General features: G+C 42.6%; 1 protein-coding gene across 1 annotated transcript in view; it reads right to left on the bottom strand.

The window, feature by feature from the left end:
- Nucleotides 1-2,375: 2,375 nt before the first annotated feature.
- The window catches only part of LOC124552627 (aminopeptidase N-like), a 230,330-nt gene continuing 213,351 nt past the window's right edge, over nucleotides 2,376-19,354 (bottom strand). Inside the window, exons 16-17 of the mRNA XM_047126952.1 lie at nucleotides 14,621-14,696; nucleotides 2,376-3,075 (exon numbers count right to left, since the gene is read on the bottom strand). Coding sequence (XP_046982908.1) covers nucleotides 2,665-3,075; nucleotides 14,621-14,696 — 487 coding nt within the window. The 3' untranslated portion in view covers nucleotides 2,376-2,664. The remainder of the gene's footprint in view (nucleotides 3,076-14,620; nucleotides 14,697-19,354) is intronic.

The following is a 19,354-nucleotide window of genomic DNA, read 5'->3' as shown; positions in this document are numbered from 1 at the left end:
ATAAGTTGCAGACTCCATTATCCTGACAAAGAAAAAAAAAGTTTTGCTATACAGGTGGACTACAAATGAGATGACGAATCAGTCTGTGTGAACTACATGACATAGTTTGTAGATTGAAGGTTGAGAGGGAGAAGATAAAGGACAGGAAAGGGAAGGAACTATTGATGTCAGCTGCATTGGGACATTATGTGGAATCAGCAGCGATGAGTGAAAATGGGTGTTGAACCAGGTTTTGAACCCATGACCTCCTATTTACTTGCCAGTTGTGTTAGCCAGTGCAACACCCAGACACAGTGTTTATCACATATCTGCAGTCCTCATTCATGCCCTCCATGCTCATTACTTTGAGATTCCTGCAGAAACTCAAATGTAATTGTGTATCTGCTTCAAATGTGCTTGATTCATAGACCATCAACGTGAATCAATTACATATGTCCAAAAGTCAGACACCACACATTTATACACTTAACAAGGGTTCTGGGAGCAGGTTACTAATTTTGGCCATGGCAGTCAACATGTCAAACAATATCTGCATCTACATAGATACTCTTCAAGCCACCATAAGGTGTGTAGTTGGGGGAGGGGGGGGTTATTTGGGGAAAGAGACCAAACAGAGAGGTCATTGGTCTCAGGTCTCATCGGATTAGGGAAGGATGGGGAAGAAAGTCAGCCGTGCCCTTTCAAAGGAATCATTTCGGTATTTGCCTGGAGCAATTTAGGGAAATCGCGGAAAACCTGAATCAGGATGGCCGGACGTGGGATTGAACCGTCGTCCTCCAGAAGGTGTGTGGTGGTAGGCACCCTGTACCACTATTTGTCATTTCGACTCGCAAACAGAGTGAGGGAAAAATAGCTGTCTGTACGCCTGCATATGAACCCTAATTTCTGGTATCTTATCTTTGTGGCCCCTACACACGATGTATGATGGCAGGAACAGAATTGTTTGCCAGTCAGCTTCAAATACCGGTTCTCTAAATTTTATCAATAGTGTTTCATCGAAAGAACGCCACCTTCCCTCCAGGGATTCCGATTTGAGTCCCCAAAGCATGTCTGTAACACTTAATTTTTGTTCAAACCTTCCTACAACAAATCTAGCAGGCCTCCTCAGAATTGCATCAGTGTCTTCCTTCAACCCGACCTGGTATGGACCCCAAAGTCTCAAGCAGTACTCAAGAATAGGTTGCCCCAGCTTCCTACATGTGGCCTCCTTTACAGGTGAACCACTCTTTTCTAAAATTCTTCCAATAGACCGAAGGACAACATACTGTGTTCTATTATTTAAGAAGTCTTCGAGCCACTCACATATCTGTGAACTTATTTCATATGCTCATAGCTTTGTTAACAGCCTACAATGGGGCACCGTGTCAAATGCTTTCCAGGAATCTAGAAATATGGAATCTGTCTGTTGCCCGTCATCCATAGGTCTCAATATATCATGTAAGAAAAGGGCAAGCCGAGGTTCACATGACTCATGCTGACTCATGGTCATAAACTTCTTAGCCTCAAGAAAGTTTATTACATTTGAACTGAGAATGTGTTCAAGAATTCTGCAGCAAACAGAAGTTAGGGATGTTGTTCTGTAATTTTGCGGATCCGTTCTTTTACCTTTCTTGTATACTGGAGTCACCTGCGCTTTTTTCCAGTCGCTTGGGACTTTGTCCTGGGTGAGAGATTTACGATAAATGCAATGATATTGGGCCTCTCCTCACACTTTCAGTTGGTGATACTCTCTCAATGCAGCACGGTTTCTCTTCTCGATAGCCGTACTATGTAGTCACACTATGGCTTGTCAAACGACAGCATGGATGTCTTACTGTCATACACAAAGTGTACAGTGCCAGATTTCCACCTGTTGGACAAAATTGGAACTAATTTTTTTCCGGTGTAAATCAGTTCCACATTAACACTTAAGCGTAGCTACCAAGGTTTGCTGCCATAACAATGATTACAGCCTACACTAGACCTGTGTGAGAGGCTGTACTTTAGTTATAACTAAACAGTTTGTAGGTTCAATTGACAGGCGAGTATTTTGGATATGCTTCAGGAAATCGAAAAGGAATCCCTGGATGGCAGATGTTTTTTTAAACAGTACTGAGGAAGTTCAGAGAACTGACATTTGAGGCAGGCCACAGAAAGATTCTACTGCCACCAGTTTACATCTCACATAAAACCTGTGATGTGAAGATAAATCAGTGCTTATACAGAATGATATAGACAATTGCCTCACTCCATCTGTCAGTGGAACATGAAAGGAAATGACTAGTACTAATACAAGGTACTGCTTGCCATGCTCTGTACGGTGGATGGAAGAGTATGTATGTAGATGTAGAAGCACTTGAGAGAGGAACAAACTGAAAAAATATAAAATATTTGACACTGTTGTACTTTGTTTTTATTGAGCAAATATCTGCAAATTGTAATTAGTATATTAAAGTGAAATTCTACAATCATTACAAGGTACATATCTATCTTAGTGTCACAGACATTATTATCGGTTGGGCTCTAACTATACAGAAAACATTCTCTCTCTCATACACACACACACACACACACACACACACACACACACACTCTCTCTCTCTCTTGTGACATTTCTTGGTTACAGTCTCCCTCCATTGCTCCCTGTACCCCATGAGTAAGTATAGTGGGTTTAAAATGTCTGTTTCATACAGCAGCAGCATTGAGGTGTGCCCAGACGACAGTGAGCCCCAGAGCAATGCTTGTGATGGCTGGCAGTATGGCAGCACTGGAGCCGGGGGCTTCGGTGCTGATGGGGACGTCAGTGGTGTTGGAGGCGTCAGTGGTGTTGGGGGCATCAGTGGTGACGGGGGCGACAGTGGTGGCGGAGGCGTCAGTGGTGACGGGGGCGTCAGTGGTGACGGGGGCGCCAGTAGTGGCGGAGGCGTCAGTGGTGACGGAGGCGTCAGTGGTGACGGGGGCGTCAGTGGTGACGGGGGCTACACTCTGCAGCCACGTCCTGAGTGTCGGCTCATTCCTTTCCATCCACCTGTCCAGCGAGCTGATGGTTTTTTCCAGAGACTCGCTGATTCCCCAGCTGGACACAGCCTCGAGCAACTGGAAAAGAGGGATTCTACAGTTAGCAATAACTTGATTAACACTAGTAGATTACCCATTATTGCCTGCATAAACCAGCATACATTCATTCACTCGTTCATTCATTTATACATTTGTATATCCGTTGATGGAGGATGTGGATTGAGGCAAGATATTCATTAACTGGCAGCAGCTACTGCTGGATACTTCTGTAAAGACTAAAAGGCCGAACACCATTTACGTAGCAGCTAGTATATGACATGTCACTTCACAGATGGCTCTCCCTTTGGTAGTGTATATATTTGGCCAACTACAGGGCTTGCATAGGTGATAGTAGGAGGGTGTATATGGCGAGTTTTGCAGCGGGGATGGTCACAGGGGTAGGAGCCATAGGATAGGGAGATGGTGCAGAAGAAGCATAGGGTCTGGTTGGTTGGTTGGTTGGTTGGTTTGGGGGGAAGAGACCAAACAGCGAGGTTATCGGTCTCATCGTATTAGGGAAGGATGGAGAAGGAAGTCGGCCGTGCCCTTTCAAAGGTACCATCCCGGCATTTGCCTGGAGTGATATAGGGAAATCACGGAAAACCTAAATCAGGATGGCCGGACGCGGGATTGAACCGTCGACCTCCCGAATGCGAGTCCAGTGTGCTAGCCACTGCGCCACCACGCTCGGTGCATAGGGTCTGACAAGCATATTGCAGAGATTGGGAGAGCGACGGAAAGCTATGCTAGGTGTGGTTAGCAAAGTCTCAGACAGAATGGACCTCCTTTTAGGGCATGATTTTAGGAAGTCATTGCCTTGTTGAAGTAGCTCACTAATACATTCATGACAAGGATAATACTGAGCGACATGCCATGTACTAGTAAGTTGTTTTTTGGAGGGATCAGCAGTACCAGGATTGGATATGATTGCCTGAGAAATCTGCTATTGAAGTAGGCTGGTGGGGTGATTATGCCCAGTGACGGCTCAGGTGAGAATGGTGGTGTATTGCTGTAGAGAGTCCGCATCCGAACAAAAACGTTTGCCTCAAATGTCAAGCCTGTATGGGAGGGAATGTCTGACATGGAAAGGATAGCAACTGTCAAAATGTAAGTACTGTTCCCAGAATGAGATTTTCACTCTGCAGCGGAGTGTGGGCTGATATGAAACTTCCTGGCAGATTAAAACTGTGTGCCCGACCGATACTCGAACTCGGGACCTTTGCCTTTCGCGGGCAAGTGCTCTACCATCTGAGCTACCGAAGCACGACTCACGCCCGGTACTCACAGCTTTACTTCTGCCAGTATCTCGTCTCCTACCTTCCAAACTTTACAGACGCTCTCCTGCGAACCTTGCAGAACTAGCACTCCTGAAAGAAAGGATATAGCGGAGACATGGCTTAGCCACAGCCTGTGGGATGTTTCCAGAATGAGATTTTCACTCTGCAGCGGAGTGTGCGCTGATATGAAACTTCCTGGCAGATTGCCAGATTCTTCCTGCAAGGTTCGCAGGAGAGCTTCTGTAAAGTTTGGAAGGTAGGAGACGAGATACTGGCAGAAGTAAAGCTGTGAGTACCGGGCGTGAGTCGTGCTTCGGTAGCTCAGTTGGTAGAGCACTTGCCTGCGAAAGGCAAAGGTCCCGAGTTCGAGTCTCGGTCGGGCACACAGTTTTAATCTGCCAGGAAGTTTCATGTAAGTACTGTTGTTTGCTAGTAGATTTAATGTGGACAAAAGTGTGTACCAGACCTTGAGTATGAGCTCAACATCAAGGAAAGTAGCATGGCATTCAGAATAGGACTACGTGAAATTTAACTGGAAGAAGGTATTTAGAGATTCCTGGGAATATAACAGGTCAGCCTCATCATGAGTCCATACAGCAAAGGTGTCATCAATGTAGCTAAACCAAACCAGGGGTAAATGCTTATGAATCCCAGGAAACTCCCCTCCAAGCCACCCTTGAAAAGGGTGGCGTAGGAAGGAGGCATTCCAGTTCCCATGGGTGTAACCCTGATATTACTGTATCCCTGCCTGCCCCTGAAATTTGACATAGTTGTTGGTAAGTATAAAGTTGATTAAGGTGAGCAGGAAGGGTGTCATAGGTTTGGAAAGGTGGGTACTGACCGAGGAAATGTCCAGCAACAGACCGACCATGAATGTGGGGGATGTTCGCATAGAGGGAGGTGGCATCAATGGTGACAAGCAAGGTGTCTGGTGGAAGTGGGATGGGCACGGATTTCAGATGATCTAGGAAATGGTTGGAGTCTATATAGGACGGAAGTCTTTGTACTATGGCTTGAAGGTGTTGAGCAACTAAGGCAGATATATGTTCGGTGGGTGCTTTGAAGCCAGAAACTACAGGACGGCCAGGATTATTGGAATGTGGACCATAGGAAGAAGATAAAAGGTGGGGGCATGTGGTTTGGGTGGGGTAAGGAGTTCCATGGATTGAGGTATTAGTCCTTGTTAGGGGCCTGACTTCTAAGGAGGGACTGCAGGTCAGTTTGATTCACAGGATGGGATCTTGATGGCAGATACTGTGCATAGAGGTGTCAGACAGCTGACATAGAGATCACTACCGTTTTCCTGTCAGTCAAGTACTACAGTCGTAGATTCTTTGTCTGTTGAGAGGATAACGATGCGTTATCAGCTTTTAGTAAGCTCAGAGTGTGGAGCTCTGCAGATGATAGGTTAGGGTCATGTGTTAGGAACCTGAGAAAGAATTGTGAAACAATGCTGGATCTTAGGAACTCTTGGAAGGCTTGTAAGAGATGATATTGAGACAGTTGTGTGGATCAAGTTGGGATCACGATTGGAACTGTTCAAGGCACTGTTCAATGCCAGGATTGCTGTTAGAAAGGTTTTGGGATTGTGTTGCAAAGTGATATGTGTGAAGAAAAGTAGGTCCTACACCAAAGCTGCGTGATTCAATGCAAGTTTAGGGGTGAGAGTGAGGTCCTTGGATAATATAGATATTTCAGGAGGGGAGAAGTGGAGAACACTGCGCTGTTGTGACTGATTCTTGTGACTATGAGTTATTATTGGTCTGGGAGACAGTAGTGAAGGCCGGGTAATATTAAGGAGGTTGGCCAAGCTGGTAATGCTAAGGCAGTTGTGGAGGTTGGCCAAATTTGGTTTGTAGGAGAGGAGTGGTGGTTGATGGTGTGGCTGTGTAGGGAGCTGCAGAGGGACAGAATAAGAAACACCACTATTAAAGTAGTTTAGGAGAAGGTGGGATAGCTTTTTGAGGTGAACTCTGGCATGTTTATGCAGTCTGAAGTTGGCTTCATACCATCTAAGGAAATATGAGGGATAGATAACTGAAGGATTTTGTAGAAGAAGAGAAGTCTGGTGGAGTGGAAATCGGCATATGAGGCATATATGTCATAGATTGGGAAAGTGCAAGAGATTGCTGTATTTAAAACTGTAAAAGAGCCTGGTGTAGAGTAGGATTACATACAGAAACAAGAACTTTCAATGTTAGCCTTTGGGAGTAACTCCAAGGGGCAAACAGGTTTCAAAAAACAGAATAATGGGACCTTAGTTTTGATAGTGCAAAAGCATATTTTTGGAATGAAGTCACTGTCCTCATCCATCCAGCCTCTTCCCTATTCCCATTCTAGCACTATGCAGCCATCAATTCGCCACCACACCCAGTCTTTTTATTTCTCTCCTTTTCCGCTACTTCCCCCCCCCCAAACCTCTCCCCTGCCCTCCATCTAACCTGCAGCACTTCACTGTCTGCTACCCCCACCATACTACCCCTCCCCACCCCAGCCTCCATCTTTCCCCCACCCAGTCACCACTCCCATCATGCACTGGTACTGCTGCTCGCAGTGTGGATTCAGTTGCCTGAGACTGCGTTTCCATGAGTGTGGAGTGTGTGTGTGTGCATATATGTGTCTATTGTTGAGAAAGGCCAATGGCTGAAAGCTTTAATTGTGAAAGTCTTTTTGTTGTGCCTATCTGCGACTCAGCATCTCTGTTATATCTATTGCTTTTACATCACACAAGATACAAGAAAAACTGGGCTTTCCAAATGTGTTCTTTTTAAAGCAAGCAGGATACTTCAGGAAATCTAACTCATGAGCTGATGTTTGGTACACACATTTTATCCACAATTTTACCAGAAGGTTGAAACACAATTTCAAATATTTTGTGCATGTATCTGTCCAAGAATTGCTAAAATTGGTGCGAATATGAGAGAGTATATAACAGCTAAACCGGATTAGCGATCATCTTCCAGTTTTTAGCTATTTCTGTATCAATACAGAAGTTTAACGTACCTCTTTAAAAGAGCACTATTAATCTATAAGCCTCTTTCTAGCAGAAGTATGCAAAGCTTTGGTAGAAAGACTAAAGGGTAACATGGAGTTTGAAGCAAAAATACAGTTTTCATTTATATTTTTTTGTTCACCTGCATATGGAAATAGATATGAAAAGAGCTCACATCAAAATTATGCATGATTCTGACCTCATCCCCAATGGCAGCCTAACTGCCCTGTTTCATATTGGGAACCTTGTACACAGTACTTTTGACGTCCTGTAGCTCTGCTTGTGTGCAAGTCACAATATTAAACTCATTCTGTTCTCTCTCTTGTCTGCTTCTCTACTGCTGTAAACTCACAATAACAAACAAATATCAAAACAAGTGAATGTTTGTAGATGTGACTACAATGTTGTCGATGAGAGAAGTAGGAAGTTAAGGTGAGAGTGAGGGGGAAGCATTTGCAGACAAGAACAGAGACACACTAGCTCTAAAATACCAAATATGCTATGCCCTTGGTGGACACCAACGGCGACCACTCAGCAATATAATGGCAACTGCCTGCATCATCAGCTACAGCGCCTGACCATACTGTAGTTGGCGTGTATTGCTATCACATTACAGCAAAGTTGATGTCAACGCTATTACAGCCAAATATTTCCTTGAAATGTGTTAAAAACAAATAATGGCTAACATTAATCTTCTCTAATTGGAAATTGTGGTAATCACTTCTACACTACTTTATGCATGTGTGTTAAGAGGAAGACAGCTTCTTTTTTTAAGTCACTACTTCTGCTCTCGTACTACTCATCTGCTGCTAGTATCTGATACTTCACACTGAGCATGGCTCACGTCTTACATTCTGGGGAAATCTGCACCATTTAGCCATTTGAACTAACCTATGCCTTGGGTTACACTACAAATCAGTCTATCACCACATCCAAGATTTCAGGGTTCAGGAGGGGGGGGGTAGGGATATCACACTATAACTTTTTTATGTATTCTATCTTCTTTTGTAATCAACTACTAAATAACAACAATAGCAAAACTCCAAAATAAGCTCTATAGGTAGCATATTTATCTGGCAACACTTTATCACAACAAATCATACTAATGTCGCTGAACATACTTCTATTAAATAAACAAGAAAGTACCAGAATCATTTAGAGAATGTGAAGCTGAATAAAAAAAATCTGAAGGAAACCAGGCGAGACATGAACCGATGAACTTTAACATCGTAGGTGTGCACCTATATTCACTGTAGTATGTTTTTCACTGAAGAGGCATTTTTCAAAGAAAATGAGTCCTGTTTATATCACATTACATGTCGTGCAACTTCACAAGGAATACTGCCACTCGTGATGCACCTATAAGAAACTTTCGATTCCTGAACCCAGACAATTTGTATTGTGATGCACCTAACAGAAATTTTCGATTCCTGAACCAAGACAATTTGTAAAAAGCATAACTAATGATAATGATAATGGTAATGATAACAATAATAATAATAATAATCCCCATGGAGGCCCGGGAAAAGAATAGGCCTTCGGTATGTTCTGCCAGTCGTAAAAGGCGACGAAAAGAACAAACCACTAATAGGGCTAACCACCATTTTAGTGTGATTAGTTGGTTCAGTACAGAACAAATGAAGCCTCGGACAAGCGCTGTCATGGTCGGGGACGATGCTTGAACCCTATGCCTGTCCACAATGGTAACGACACTGCTAGCCACACGGAAAACGATTTAAATCCAAATAGAGGTGTTTTGCAGGATTTGCTTCCTGCAACCACTCTAGAAGGAAAACAAAGACAGAGGATGAGATGGTCAGATGAAGTTAACCGACACCTCATGTTCTGTTATTACCAAGCAACAAACTTAGGAACCAACACAACTGGATACAGATCACAAGTATACACAAAATTTATTACCAGATATCCAGAATTAAAATTTTTAACAGAACAGCGACTAGCTGATCAGATCCATGTAATAATAAAAAATAACAGGATACCCCACTCAGAATTAGAAAACATCAAACAACAAGTACAACAAATACTGGAACAAATGAGTAGGTCAATATTGGTATACCATAGGTATTTATAGCTTTTGTCTTGTTTCTTGCTGTCAATTCTGTTTTCAGTATTTTTGTTAGTCTTTGTCTATATTTTTCATTTAGTTCTTCTTTAATATTTGTATTATCTATTCCTATTTTTTGTCTGCATCCTAGATATTTATAGGCATCTGTTTTTTCCATCGCTTCTATGCAGTCGCTGTGGTTATCCAATATGTAATCTTCTTGTTTAGTGTGTTTTCCCCTGACTATGTTATTTTTCTTACATTTGTCTGTTTCAAAAGCCATATTTATACCATTGCTGAATACTTCTGTTATCTTTAGTAATTGGTTGAGTTGTTGATTTGTTGCTGCCAGCAGTTTTAGATCATCCATGTATAGCAAATGTGTGATTTTGTATTGGTATGTTCCAGTAATATTGTATCCATAATTTGTATTATTTAGCATGTTGGATAGTGGGTTCAGAACAAGGCAGAACCAGAAAGGACTTAATGAGTCTCCTTGGTATATTCCACACTTAATCTCTATTGGCTGTGATGTGATATTATTTGAGTTTGTTTGGATATTAAGCATGGTTTTCCAATTTTTCATTATTATGTTTAGGAACTGTATCAATTTAGGACCTACTTTGTATATTTCCAATATTTGTAGTAACCATGAGTGGGGTACACTATCAAAAGCTTTTCAGTAATCAATGTATGCATAGTGTAGTGACCTTTGTTTAGTTTTAGCTTGATATGTCACTTCTGCATCTATTATCAGTTGCTCTTTACATCCTCGTGCTCCTTTGCAACAGCCTTTTTGTTCTTCATTTATAATTTTGTTCTGCATCATTAATTTCTGTGTAATGACTGAAGTTAATATTTTGTATATTGTTGGTAGGCATGTTATGAGGCGACGTTTTACTGGGTTTGCTGTGTCTGCTTGATCTTTACGTTTCAGATAAGTTATTCCATGTGCAAGAGTATCAGGGAATGTGTATGGGTCTGCAGTGTAACTGTTAAATAATTTAGTTAGATGTGAATGTGTTGAGGTGAACTTCTTTAACCAGAAATTCGCTATTTTATCTTTTCCAGGGGCTTTCCAATTGTACGTAGAATTAATTGCTCGGGTGACTTCATATTGCAAAATTATCACTTCAGGCATTTGTGGTATCATCTTGTATGTGTCTGTTTCTGCTTGTATCCACCGTGCATGCCTGTTTTATGTTGTACCTGGTTTGACCATATGTTGCCCCAGGAGTATTCCATGTCTCTTATGTTTGGTGGGTTGTCTATTTTAATGTGTGTGTTATCTATTGTCTGATGAAATTTCTTTTGGTTTATGTTGAATGTTTGGTTTAGTTTCCTTCTATTTTCACTTTTTTTGTATCTTCTAAGTCGTTTGGCCAATGCTTGTAATTTCTGCTTCTTTTCATATAACTGCTCTATCGCTTCTTGTTGTGAGATTTTACCTAACCTTTTTCGTTTTTTGCCTGATATTTCATTTCTTATAAATTGTGTTAGCTGTCCGATGTCTCTTCTCAGTTTTTCTATCCTGATCTGTAGCCTGTGTTGCCATGCTGGTGGGTTTCTTCTGTGTGTTGGTTTGTCCTGATCTCTGCCTAGTGTGCATATTTAGTGTAGTGAGTGCTCCTATATAAACCAGTAGTTGTAACTCTTCCATAGTTGTATTTTCATTTATTTTGTTGTGTATGATTGTGTTGATAGTTGTTATTGTTGTTTCGACTTGTGGGTTATTTGGTGGTCTATGCAAGAATGGTCTAATATCTGTATTTGTGTCTTTGTATTCTATATTGTTAGCTGAAATTTTTCTTCTATATCTAACATGTGTGTCACTTCATGTTCTATTTGTGCTTGTTCTGATGGCTGTCTTAAGATTTCATTTTCCTCTGATTGTTTAATTGATGCGTGGTGTTCTTTGTTTGTTTGCTCTGGGATGTTTGAGTCCATTACTGTATTTTCTTCTTCTTCTGATTTAATGTATTCGATATTATACTGAACTGCAATTCAGCTCAAACTGGTTTTTTATTATCAGAAGAGGGTATTAAGCAGTAAATGTATTGGGAAAGGAATGTAAAAACTCAAGATTCTTAAACTGTCATCTGCAAGAAGTACATCCTGAAATACACTCCTGGAAATGGAAAAAAGAACACATTGACACCGGTGTGTCAGACCCACCATACTTGCTCCGGACACTGCGAGAGGGCTGTACAAGCAATGATCACACGCACGGCACAGCGGACACACCAGGAACCGCGGTGTTGGCCGTCGAATGGCGCTAGCTGCGCAGCATTTGTGCACCGCCGCCGTCAGTGTCAGCCAGTTTGCCGTGGCATACGGAGCTCCATCGCAGTCTTTAACACTGGTACCATGCCGCGACAGCGTGGACGTGAACCGAATGTGCAGTTGACGGACTTTGAGCGAGGGCGTATAGTGGGCATGCGGGAGGCCGGGTGGACGTACCGCCGAATTGCTCAACACGTGGGGCGTGAGGTCTCCACAGTACATCGATGTTGTCGCCAGTGGTCGGCGGAAGGTGCACGTGCCCGTCGACCTGGGACCGGACCGCAGCGACGCACGGATGCACGCCAAGACCGTAGGATCCTACGCAGTGCCGTAAGGGACCGCACCGCCACTTCCCAGCAAATTAGGGACACTGTTGCTCCTGGGGTATCGGCGAGGACCATTCGCAACCGTCTCCATGAAGCTGGGCTACGGTCCCGCACACCGTTAGGTCGTCTTCCGCTCACGCCCCAACATCGTGCAGCCCGCCTCCAGTGGTGTCGCGACAGGCGTGAATGGAGGGACGAATGGAGACGTGTCGTCTTCAGCGATGAGAGTCGCTTCTGCCTTGGTGCCAATGATGGTCGTATGCATGTTTGGCGCCGTGCAGGTGAGCGCCACAATCAGGACTGCATACGACCGAGGCACACAGGGCCAACACCTGGCATCATGGTGTGGGGAGCGATCTCCTACACTGGCCGTACACCACTGGTGGTCGTCGAGGGGACACTGAATAGTGCACGGTACATCCCAACCGTCATCGAACCCATCGTTCTACCATTCCTAGACCGGCAAGGGAACTTGCTGTTCCAACAGGACAATGCACGTCCGCATGTATCCCGTGCCACCCAACGTGCTCTAGAAGGTGTAAGTCAACTACCCTGGCCAGCAAGATCTCCGGATCTGTCCCACATTGAGCATGTTTGGGACTGGATGAAGCGTCGTCTCACGCGGTCTGCACGTCCAGCACGAATGCTGGTCCAACTGAGGCGCCAGGTGGAAATGGCATGGCAAGCCGTTCCACAGGACTACATCCAGCATCTCTACGATCGTCTCCATGGGAGAATAGCAGCCTGCATTGCTGCGAAAGGTGGATATACACTGTACTAGTGCCGACATTGTGCATGCTCTGTTGCCTGTGTCTATGTGCCTGTGGTTCTGTCAGTGTGATCATGTGATGTATCTTACCCCAGGAATGTGTCAGTAAAGTTTCCCCTTCCGGGGACAATGAATTCACGGTGTTCTTATTTCAATTTCCAGGAGTGTATAATACAATAAGATAATAAGGAGTTAAAATAGGCTGGCAGAAATCACAGCTACTTTTATTCCATGTTTATGTCACGAGCTAAAAGAGGAACAAAACATATTCCTTTGTGTATCTCCACAAGAAACAGTTGCATGGTGTCTTATCTGGAGATCTCTGCGGTCCAGAATGTGGGGCAGTGTCTCAGTGTCCCATGGACTGGAGATCAGAAACAGAACGAGTACCAGTATAATGGTGTAGATTGCATATTCTAGAAATGAAGGTGCCACTGTTACATCAGTACTATATCGGCTTCCTTCCTTCCCACTGTCGTTCTGCAAGTATGAAGAGCCTGAGAACAATGGTACGGAGGTCAATTCGCACTCGTCGACTCGTGCTCTCTTACTGAAGCGTGCAGGAGTGTGAGGTTTGTCGTGACTTCGTGTGACTGACTGTTGTTATCAGATGGCATTTTACAAAGTTTTGGTAGATTGTGAAAAGAGTAAGATGAAACTTAAGTGACGCATTGTATACAACTGCAAATGTGCTCCATTAGAGGAAGACAGATGTCTGGAAAAATTTTATGTTACAGTCCACACTTCAGATGAGCAACGTACAAAGTTCATCCAAAGCCAACAAACTGATAGTATTCTTGTTTATTACACCTCTGACATGAGTAAACATATGTGGTCTGTTAAACAAAACTGGGCACAGAGCAGCATCACTATCATGTCCAAGAGGTAAATAGTGAGCTATTTGAGTGTTCTTTTGATCATGGCAATTCTCAGAGACTCCATTTTGAGCATATCTGTGTGTGCTGAGGTGGGGAGCATGCATGCACTCATGTGCACCAGAGACTTGCTAGTATGTTGACTGTGTGTGTGTGTGTGTGTGTGTGTGTGTGTGTGTGTGTGACAATGTAATTGTTACACATTTTCTGGGTAGGGATTAAACATTCAAATAAATTCACAGCCAATGACGCAAGTCCTTGGTTGTACTTGAGAACTCTCTCTCCTTTCTACACTTGTATAGCCCACTTGTATCTGACAGCAGACTTAAGTGACAAGTTTTCTGTTAAATAGGCAGCAGCAAAGAGTGGGAAGTTGGGGCCTGAGCATGAGAAATGAAATTTTTGTGTGGATCCTAATGCACACAGTTATAAATTTTGTGAGAACATATAGTTTAAAGGAAATTTTTTTTAATTTCTCGGTTTCAGGTCTCATCAACTGAAATATAATAATATCATTTTGTTCACTACATGGTCCCTGTGTTCCTGTAGGGCAGCGATTCGCAAACTTTTCCTCTAATGGAACACTTTGAGCACCCTGGCACCTTCTTTATGTTGAATGTTAATAACAAAAACAATGAGAAAAAATTATTTTATTCAGTGATTACGTGAACTTAAAGTCTTAACATGGATAACATAAAAAAGAAGAAGGAGAATTAATACAGTCAAACACACAAAAGAGGGCCTTGTTGTTAATAGTTTTTTGTGGAGCACTTATTCATTCCCTATGGAACACCAGTGTTCAGGAGAACACACACAGTCTGGTAAGTCCTGCCGTAGGGCAATATGTCTAGTTTGCATAGTTGCCTTTCTGTTGGAATTTGTGCTCATTATTCTCCACAGGAAATAAAGTGAAAATCGTATTCGGTGAATATCAGATCTGTTACAAATAAATGGAATTGTGAGCCACAGCAGCATGCTTATACAGAATATTTCTCACCTCTGCTCTCTGATTTGCTGGCAGCCACTGGGCCATGCTGTTCACCACACTTGATGTCTTCTCGATTTCTTCCAATCTGAAACAAAATTAATACCAAATAATGCAGGCAGATGTGTAAGAACAATAGCAGTTATGCAGTGCTAACACTGGCTGATGCACTTTCTGAAAGCATTGATTGCGGATCTGAGAAAACTGTCAGCACAGGCTTTCAAACCAGAGTTAGCTCAGGAAAGAGTTTACATCATAAGAGAAAGGATGAAAGAATAGTGTTTCATGCCCCATTGTTAATGATGTCAATAAAGACAGAGTACAAGCTCAGATTAGGGAAAGAATCTCAGCATTTGCCTTAAGCAATTTAGGGAAATCTAACTCTTGATCATATGAAATTAGAAAAGAAACAAATACACTGACTCTGGGTGTTGAGTACATAGTTGGCATGTTACGACAGCTACATAATGGAAAACTAGATCCAAATATGAGTTGGCAATGAATTATGTGAGACCTGTGTTTACTTGCATATTTGATACACTTTGCTTTTATTTTGTTGGTCTATATTTTCAATTTCTTCCTTACTGCCACACACATTAATCATTGTTCAATACCATTTAAAACAACTGAATGAGATACAGATATACAGATTGATATTTTGTCTACACATATTCCAGTTCAGTCAGATTAGTAGTTTCAGATCAGGAAAGACAGAAATCCTTTACATAACACATTTCTCATAGTTTATGTAAGATATATGCAGTGCTGTTTTTCTGGGGAAACGCTGGGGGTTGCGTACCCCTAAACTTTTTCGTCGACAAAGTAATTTTTTTACGATTATGAGAACTTGGAAGAGTGCCAAAGATTTATTTCACAGACATAAATTTTATATTTCATTTTTTCGTGTTGGTAATTGCAATACGAACGATACTAGTGCAGTTTTTGGTGGGAAAAGCGATGTCATTGACTGTTTCAAGCATTTCGAAGTTGCAGCAACGGTTCTCGACAGCTGAATCGCTGGCAGCCAGTTCACATTGTTGATGACGTCATGGCTAAAAGCACACAGGTGGTACCCCATGCTTTAGTTATAAGAAATTTTCACTGCATTCTATCCAATGTCAGAGTACCCTCAAACTTTTTTTTAATAAAAAAAGCACTGGATATATGTACATCATATACATCAAAATACTCGTCGGAATATCATACCCCTTATGTAATATACGTTTTCTGATTTTTCATTGTAGTTTTAGTTTTTACAACGAAAAATTTTAAGGATGGCAAAGTGTATTTAAATATAATGAGTTGGCATTCGCATTCGATTTGCTTCTTCAACCCACAACCTAACCTAGACCTAGGCTATGCTACAGACCAGTTACCACAACCAAGATTGATGAAGGATCACATTCAAGTCCAGTGAAAATTTGTACTACAGAAGTATCTAGAAGTAACTGTAAAGCGGCATAAGCAATCCTTGAAAATGTAAACATTCACAACCTTTAATATTTTCTTAAAGACATCTTTATGTAGGAATCAATAACATTTGAGCGTTGCACTGGCTACAGAAATACGTCATATTTTACTTATTGAAGTTATAGACTTATACAAATAATCTTTTATTAGCCAAAATCGCAAAGCTGTTTATAAATGTTGATAGCTAGTTTTGGCTAAAACAGCTAGCCGTCTTCAGATCAATAACACAAACACTGCTGTGTATTATGCCCAGACTGGTAGGAGATACACTGTCATCAATAAAATAAATATTTGTGCATAACAGCATTCATGGCCCAACCGTTTTATACATGTGCAAGTCGATTAGCATTTATGTATGTGTTACCCAAATGTATGAGATTACTGTAAACATTGTACAATACCACTGAATCAGATAGTATCCACAAATGAAGAGTTTCAGCACAAATTAGCGGACAAATTTACCCTGTCACATAACAGCAGTGAATAATACGCTTACAAGGGAAACTCCCCTTTGCACCCCCCCCCCCCCCTCAGATTTAGTGCTAAGAGAATCCAGTGGAGAGCCCGCCAAAAGATGAACTCAGATCAAATGTGAAAACAGGAAGGTGTACTGAACTCGCGACTGCTACGGTCGCAGGTTCGAATCCTGCCTCGGGCATGGATGTGTGTGATGTCCTTAGGTTAGTTAGGTTTAAGTAGTTCTAAGTTCTAGGGGACTGATGACCACAGATGTTAAGTCCCATAGTGCTCAGAGCAATTTGAACCATTTTTTTGTACTGAACTGTGAAAAAAAAAGCAAAATAGAAAGTGCGAACAGTCTAAGGATGGGAAGTGCAATAAAGAGGAATCTGAGAGAGCACTGGTGTCATGGTTAAGTGGCCACAGTGTTGGACTGCCAAGTGGGCAAGTCGCATTCAAACCTCCATCGCTCTGAAAACAAACTTTTTTTTTTACGCTGCTTGCTGTATTCAAATCTGTGCCTGCGTTGTGGTGTAGCATACATTTTCAACAGTGAGGTGTAAGGAAGGGTCCTATAAAGGCAGTTGATGTTACACAACTACTCTATTAACAGCTGAAAGGAACTGGCTTTCAAATGGGAATCGCAATGTTTGATGACAAGGCAACAAGTCAACCGAATCCTTCACCAGAAAACATGTCTAGTGTGTCACACACAGCATTAGTGACAGTACGTGTGTTATATGATAAGAATCTCTTACCGACACACAAAATTTGTACACCTGGTAAGTGAGTGAGATATGCCTCCTTGGCCAATTAGGTGTTTCATTAACGTGAATGTGATCACTTCCAAGGAAATGATGAAAACGTAATAGTTTGTCACATAATCTGCAATAAATGAATGCAACAGTTTCACAATCACAGTTTCTCTGTGCTCTGTCAAACATACGTTTTCAATATTTTTGAAGCTGCATTCCATTTTGGAAGTTTTGACTCTTAAAGTCCTTTCTTGTAACATAGTTCTCACCCTTTATTTGTTGTTTTCATTTCTGTGAGACATCTATGTGAGACCTTCCTTGCTCTCACTAGTCCACATGTTTACTTGCGACAGTAATGTATTCTTACCACATGACTCATATTCTATAACGAATGTATAGTATGACAACTGCCAAGAGCACTGAAAGAGAGAATAAACATTTCAATGATTGAATGAGCAGTTCATAATGTTTTGAAAAAAATAAAAATAAATATAACCAACACGAAGGAGTTTCGAACCCACCTCGTCCGCTTTATGTCCAACACCTTGACTACTTAACGACAACGCCATGGTCGTTCGCCAGCGCTCAACATTACACTACTGGCCATTAAAATTGCTACACCACGAAGATGACGTGCTACAGACGCGAAATTTAACCGACAGGAAGAAGATGCTGTGATATGCAAATGATTAGCTTTTCAGACCATTCACATAAGGTTGGGGCCGGTGGTGACACCTACAACGTGCTGACATGAGGAAAGTTTGCAACCGATTTCTCATACAGTTGACCGGCGTTGCCTGGTGAAACGTTGATGTGATGCCTCGTGTAAGGAGGAGAAATGAGTACCATCATGTTTCCGACTTTGATAAAGGTCGGATTGTAGCCTATCGCGATTGCGGTTTGTCGTATCGCGACATTGCTGCTCGCGTTGGTCGAGACCCAATGACTGTTAGCAGAATATGGAATCGGTGGGTTCAGGAGAGTAATAAGGAACGCCGTGCTGTATCCCAATGGCCTCGTATCACTAGCAGTCGAGACGACAGGAATCTTATCCACACGGCTGTGACGGATCGTGCAGTCACGTCTCGATCCCTGAGTCAACAGATGGGGACGTTTGCAAGACAACAACCATCTGCACGAACAATTCGACGGCGTTTGCAGCAGCATGGACTATCAGCTTGGAGACCACGGCTGCGGTTACCCTTGATGCTGCATCACAGACAGGAGCGCCTGCGATGGTGTGCTCAACGGCGAACCTGGGTGCACGAATGGAACACGTCATTTTTTCGGATGAATCCAGGTTCTGTTCACAGCATCATTATGGTCGCATCCGTGTTTGGCGACATCGCGGTGAACGCACATTGGAAGCATGTATTTGTCATTGCCATACTGGCGTATCACCCGGCGTGATGGTATGGGGTGCCATTGGTTACACGTCTCGGTCACCTCTTGTTCGCGTTGTCGGCACTTTGTACAGTGGACGTTATATTTCAGATGTGTTATGGCCCGTGGCTCTACCCTTCATTCGATACCCGCGAAACCCTACATTTCAGCAGGATGATGCACGATCGCATGTTGCAGGTCCTGTATGGGCCTTTCTGTATACAGAGAATGTTCGACTACTGCCCTGGCCAGCACATTCTCCAGATCTCTCTCCAATTGAAAACGTCTGGTCAATGGTGGCCGAGCAACTGGCTCGTCACAATACGCCAGTCACTACTCTTGATGAACTGTGGTATCATGTTGAAGCTGCATGGGCAGCTGTACCTGTACACGCCATCCAAGCTCTGTTTGACTCAATGCCCAGGCGTATCAAGGCCGTTATTAAGGCCGGAGGTGGTTGTTCTGGGTACTGATTTCTCAGGACCTATGCACCCAAATTGCGTGAAAATGTATTCACATGTCAGGTCTAGTATAATATATTTGTCGAATGAATACCCGTTTATCATCTGCATTTCTTGTCGGTGTAGGAATTTTAATGGCCAGTAGTGTACAACTTGTTAAGCTGGGGACTTTTCCTTGGTGGGAAGTCTTGGAATTGCAGTTGAACGGAACGCACAGT

This window comes from Schistocerca americana, chromosome 10 (assembly GCF_021461395.2).
Source record: "Schistocerca americana isolate TAMUIC-IGC-003095 chromosome 10, iqSchAmer2.1, whole genome shotgun sequence".
In the NCBI taxonomy this organism is placed as follows: domain Eukaryota; kingdom Metazoa; phylum Arthropoda; class Insecta; order Orthoptera; family Acrididae; genus Schistocerca; species Schistocerca americana.
This window is presented reverse-complemented; position numbering and strand designations above follow the sequence as displayed.